This window comes from Nylanderia fulva, unplaced genomic scaffold (genome assembly GCF_048542155.1).
Source record: "Nylanderia fulva isolate GAGA-0341 unplaced genomic scaffold, ASM4854215v1 Scaffold167, whole genome shotgun sequence".
Taxonomy (NCBI): Eukaryota; Metazoa; Arthropoda; class Insecta; order Hymenoptera; family Formicidae; genus Nylanderia; species Nylanderia fulva.
Genome location: NW_028189912.1, coordinates 82,300 through 87,751, shown reverse-complemented (window position 1 = coordinate 87,751; position 5,452 = coordinate 82,300). Strand labels below are relative to the sequence as shown.

Sequence of the window (5,452 nt, the reverse complement as noted above, 5' to 3'; positions counted from 1 at the left end):
AATCATTTTATACAATCCTACACTATTTTTTTTTTTTTTTAAATTAAAGGTTTTTAGGGGGCTGGCTGAGATATTACCCCCCAATTTAAATAAGGGCCCGAGGGGGGGTAATTTTTTTATTTTAAAATTATTTTTTTTTTAAAAAGGGGTTACATTTTTTTTTTAAATTTTTTAAGTTTTAAAAAATTTTTTTTTTTTTTCTTTTTTAAATTTTTTTTTTCTTTTTTTTTCATTTTTTTTTTTCTTTTTTTTCCCCTTTTTTTTTTTTTTTTTTTATATTTTATTTAAATGGTTTGTTTACAAAAAGGCGCAGTCGAAGTTTTTTCTTTTTATTATCTTAAAAAATCGTCGTCGTTTAGAAAAATTAGAAAGGAGGGCGAAAAAAAAAATTTTTCTACGGAAAATTTTTAAAAGCTTGCCAGTCTAAGTGATTCAATTTTTTTTGAAACCCCCAAATTTTTGGGGCCCCTAGCCCCCCCCCGGGAAAGGGGGAAATTTTTGGGGCCTTTTTTTCAAAGCATCTTGATGATTTTTTTTTTTTTAGGAAAAAATTTCTTCAGATCCCCCCCAAAATTTTACTTCGATAGTAAAAATCATTAGTTTATTTTTAGCCTAAAAATATGGGGGAAAATTTTTTTAAAGAAGTTTTGCTGAAGTTTTTTTTACTTGAAATTTTGGGTTCAGGGAAAAAGAAATGGGGGTTTTACAGGTAGTTCGAAAAAATCCCCTTTTTCCCCCCACATTCCCAAAAAAGTTTGGGTAGAATTTTTTTAAAAAAAACCCCCAGGATCAAAAAATCTTTTTTTAAACTTTGGGAAGGAGGTAAATTTTTCTTTCTTTGGGGGGTTTTTGGGGCGGGAAATTTTTTTCCCATTTTTGAGAAAACTTCTCCTTTTTCTGTTTCTATTGACCTTTAATGTAGTTTTTGTACTTTTGGTGCGACTTAAAAGAGGGGGGGGGAAAAAATTAAAAATTGGGGGGAAAAAAATTTAAATTTAAAAAAATTTTCCCCAAAAAAAAAAACCCTTAAAAATTTGGTAGGTTTTTGGCGGGTAAAAAAAAACCCCAAAAATAGGGGAAAAAAATTTAAAATTTAAAAATTTTTTGGGAAAAAGAATTTAAAAAAGGGTTTTAAAAAATGTAGGGGAAATTGTTTTCCGAATCAACTAAAAAATTTAAATTAAGTTTTTTCACCCCCAAAAATTCCCTGCGCAAAGTTTTTTTTTTGGCCCCTAAAGGTCACGGTGTCTTTTTCCGTGTTAAAATTTTGGAGGGGGGGGAAATTAAATTCGTCAAAAATTTTGGTAGTTATCGTAAAAATTCACGGGGGGCCCCCCCCCGGACAAAAACCCCCGAAATAACATTGGGGAGAACTTTTTTTTAAACAAATTTTTTGGGGGGGTTCCAAAAGGGGCCCTTTTTTTGCTTTTTTTTGGGGGGGGGGGGAAGGGGAATTTTAAAAAGGGGTTTGGGGGGGGGTTAAAACAGGGGGGGTTTTTGGGGGGGGGGTTTTTTCCCCCCAAATTTTTTAAAATTAGTTTTTCGCGGGGAAAAAAAAACCCCAACTTTAAAACTTTTGCAGAAAACTTAAAATTTTGGGGGCCGACGTTAAAAAAAATTTTGCAAATTTCCACCCCCAAAGGGGAAATTTTCACAAAAAAAAAAATTAAAAAAAAATATGGGGGGTTTTTAAGGGGGCCCGGGAAAAAATTCTTTCCCCTTTTCAAAATTTCCCCCCCCGTTATTTATTCCGGCCTTAAAAATCCTACAAAAATACAAACTTTTTTTTTTTTTAATTTTTCCCCCAAAATTTCCTTTTTTTGGGGTTTTTTTTTCCCTTTAAAAAGGGGACCGTTTTTTTTTTTGTTTAAACCATTTTTAAAAATTTTTTGTAAATAGAGCAAAAGTTTTTTATGGCCCAAAAATTTTTTAAAAAATTTACTTTTTTGGGGCCTTTTTAAAAAACCCGTAAAAAAAACGTTAGTTTTTTTGGTTCTTTAAAAAAATTTTTTTTTTTCCATCAAAAAAAATTTTTATTTTTTTCCGAAAAGCGGGCCGAAAAAAACCCCAACTTTTGAAAAGTTGAAAAGGGGGGCGAAATAAAAATTTAAAAATCCAAAAAAAATTGTGAATGATCAAAAAAAAAGTCATTTTTTTCCGGGTAGCCCTTGGGGGGGGCCCCCCTTTTTTAATTTTCCCCCCTTTAAAAATAGTCCCCTTTTTTCAGATTTAAAAAACCCCAGGAAAATTTCGTCTATCAGTAAAGGATGGGGAAATAAAATAATTTTAAAAAAATTAAAGATTTGCTTGTTAGAGCTTTTTCGCTAATTTTATTTAGGGTTTAAAAAAGGTTTTGAATTTTTGAAGTTTTTATGATTTTTTTTTGTCATTGTCATATCATGGTCTTTCGATTTTTTTATCAAATTTTTATTATAATAGATTTGAATGAATCAAAAAAGTTTTCCGGCTTAAGTCCTATTCTAGTTGGGTATTGCTTTTCTACATACTAGGTTGGAAAATCATTGGAAATTAGAAATATATTTAATTCAGAGGGGGTTTTTCAGGCCTTTTTAAACCAAAAAAAACTCTTACTACAACGTACAAACAAAAACAGAACATAGTTTTACGATTTTTCTTGTCGATTCAAGTTTATATGCGGGTTTAAATTTACGATCAATGAATGTAACGTAATGCATTAATTATGGAAGAACATGTGCGGAGAGTTTTTTTAAAGATGAGTCAAGAGCGAGGACGAGGAAGAGGAAAAGGTATGAACACCGAAGGGAAGACAGCGTCTGCATTGCAATTATTAAACAAGGACATCGAAAAATACCGCACAAAACACATACACAAACCTAACATAACTACACTTCACAAAAATACACAAAAACAAGCAGCCTCAGCATCATCCAAGTATCATTCACAATCTCCAGTATCATCATCCTTGCATGTTCCATCACCATCATTCTCATCACAACACTCAAATAAACACATGCCTCCTCCATCAGCACCATTACAACATAGATCCATTGTATCACATTCACCTTCAGTAACCACTCAATTATCCGCACAAGACATTACACCAGTACAACGCAAACAAACATTATCACGCTCGTCTTCATCAGCATCTATACAATCATTCACGCAAAAAGTCGAGCCATCATTCAAACCACTATCACAACAAACAAACAGTAAACAAACATTGTCACGCTCGTCTTCATCAGCATCTATACAATCATTCACGCAAAACATCCAATCATCATTCAAACCACTATCACAACAAATAAACAGGAAACAAACACAATCAGGATCATTTGTTCATGATGTACGCAGCCATCGCCTGTCCACACATAGAGAAGAATTGATAAAAGAAAAGGAAATAATGCAGTTTCTAAAGTAAGTTTTAAAAATAATTACAATAAAAATAGTCATTTATGTGCACGAATAAAGGCATTAAATTTCATTTTAGAATCATTATGGATCAACTACGTCGAATGGAAGAACGACAAATTTCTATAGAAAATAAAACCGAGTAAGTATATTAATGATTTTATTAAAGAATAGCAAGCAAAACTGAATACTTATAAATACATTAATTACATAATTTTATTTTTTTACAGTGAAAATGCAAAAACTATAAAAAGATTATTAAAAGAATCTACAATAAAGAGACCAACAAAGCCACAGGAGGTCTCATTTAAAACTGTGGATGATTTCTTGGCCTTCGAAGAAGTTGACGAAGAAATTTATAATGATTTGGTAAGGATATATTTTGAAATATATTTTCTAACACAAATATAAATAGTAATTTTTCACTTTATCAAAAATTTTGTATTAGGTGGGATACTTCATTTATCTTGGACGAGCCAATCCAATAGATTGCGCCGCGGAATATTTTCGCAGCGTATTTCCAGAAGACGAGGAGGTTTCATCACACCTCACTCTAAATGGAAAAAGTGGACAACGAGGGGGCTGTAAATTGCGGGACAGTCGCTTCGCTCAGGCATGTCAAGGTTTGTAAAAATACTGTCAGTGTATGATGTGCATGTGTCCTACATTAATTACGTTTACACGTCAAACTTAATTGAATTTAGTAACTTCCGTTTTGAAGTAGGCTAATCACAGTCATTCTTCTAAAAAATAAAACAGCTGTCATTGACCAACCTTATATGTCGTCTACAATGGGACTTTAAGAAAGAAATTTAAGATTTAAAAAATTGACTAATATTCATTATTCTTCTCTAAAGTCAATTGCAATTGGTTAATTTCTTAAATTTTAAATCTTAAAATCCTATTGTAGATGACGCATTAAAACAACTAGGATGTTATTAAATTTGATTAAAGATGACGTAAATGTAATTATTATGGGTCGTAAAAATAAAAATGATCATGACCTTATACTTCAATTTTTTAAAGCAAATTCTGAAAGATATATGATTGTAATAATCATATGTATAACTTTAAGAATTTGCTCCAAAAAATTGAAGTATTTATCAAGTTAATTTTTATTAATACGCGGGGGAGGGGGTCATTGAATACAAAACTAAAGTGTTTTTTGTCTATATTTTTTCAGATGCCATGAACTCAAACAAATATTTTATTAATCCCAACAACGTCGAATTTTATGACGCCCTGGAAAAGGCTTTAAAAAGTCTTAAAACCAGAAAATGGCGTTACAATAAGAAACGACGCCAAGAAAATGAGGAGGACGTCCCACCAAATCGACGCCGCCGAATAGACAACGAAGATGAGGTCTGTGTTTCTTATTTTTACTTTTACTTTTTTATTTTTTTTAGTTGATAATTCTTCCAATGTAAAGAAAAAAAGATAAACTTTGAACCAGTGCAACTAGTTCTAAAAAGAATAAACTTTATGATTACAGAAAACTACAGAATTTGAAGATATCGTGGAGACTGAGCAGGAGATCGATGATGACGAAAACTTAGAGAACGATTCACTTGGTGGCAACGATGAACTAACAGAGACTTAACACACGGAGGAAACTGAGGAGATTGAAGATACGGAGGACGCTCTCTGGTAAAAATATTTATATTTTCAAAATTTCATTAATTTAAGAATTTTACAATTCATCTATATATATAAGCACCGTCTGTCTGTCTGTCTGTCTGTACGCGAACTACTTCCGCATTTGTGGACCGATTTTCTCGAAATTGGTACCAAAATGTTGCAAATTTTTCGGGGGTGGCTGCTGTGGGGTTTTTTTTTTAATTTTTTTATTTTTATTTTTTTTCCTCAGAGGAGGGTATGTTTTTGCGAAAAAAATCTTTTTTTGCAATATTTCTGAACACATGGTATCAAAATGTTGCAAAATTTTTGGAGATAGCGACGATACGGTTTTTTCAAGTGTAACACCTCCACCCACGCATCCACCCACGCGCATGCGCATTTATGGACCAATTTTCACGAAATTAGTACCAAAATGTTGCAAATT

General features: G+C 32.0%; 1 protein-coding gene across 1 annotated transcript; it reads left to right on the top strand.

The window, feature by feature from the left end:
- The first annotated feature begins 2,627 nt into the window (after nt 1-2,627).
- LOC146723798 (uncharacterized) lies at nt 2,628-4,990 on the top strand. Its single transcript, XM_085481026.1, has 6 exons — nt 2,628-3,396; nt 3,470-3,532; nt 3,621-3,759; nt 3,839-4,013; nt 4,574-4,752; nt 4,883-4,990. The coding sequence occupies exons 1-6, from the start codon at nt 2,702-2,704 to the stop codon at nt 4,988-4,990; spliced, it is 1,359 nt and encodes a 452-aa protein (XP_085337152.1). The 5' UTR covers nt 2,628-2,701.
- The last annotated feature ends 462 nt before the right edge of the window (nt 4,991-5,452 follow it).

Bases quoted from the DNA above. Each gene is read 5' to 3' on its own strand.
- LOC146723798 (XM_085481026.1), top strand. From the start codon at position 2,702: ATGGAAGAACATGTGCGGAGAGTTTTTTTAAAGATGAGTCAAGAGCGA. The intron at 3,533-3,620 runs GTAAGTATATTA...ATTTTTTTACAG, and splicing joins TCTATAGAAAATAAAACCGA to TGAAAATGCAAAAACTATAA. The intron at 4,753-4,882 runs GTCTGTGTTTCT...TTATGATTACAG, and splicing joins GAATAGACAACGAAGATGAG to AAAACTACAGAATTTGAAGA.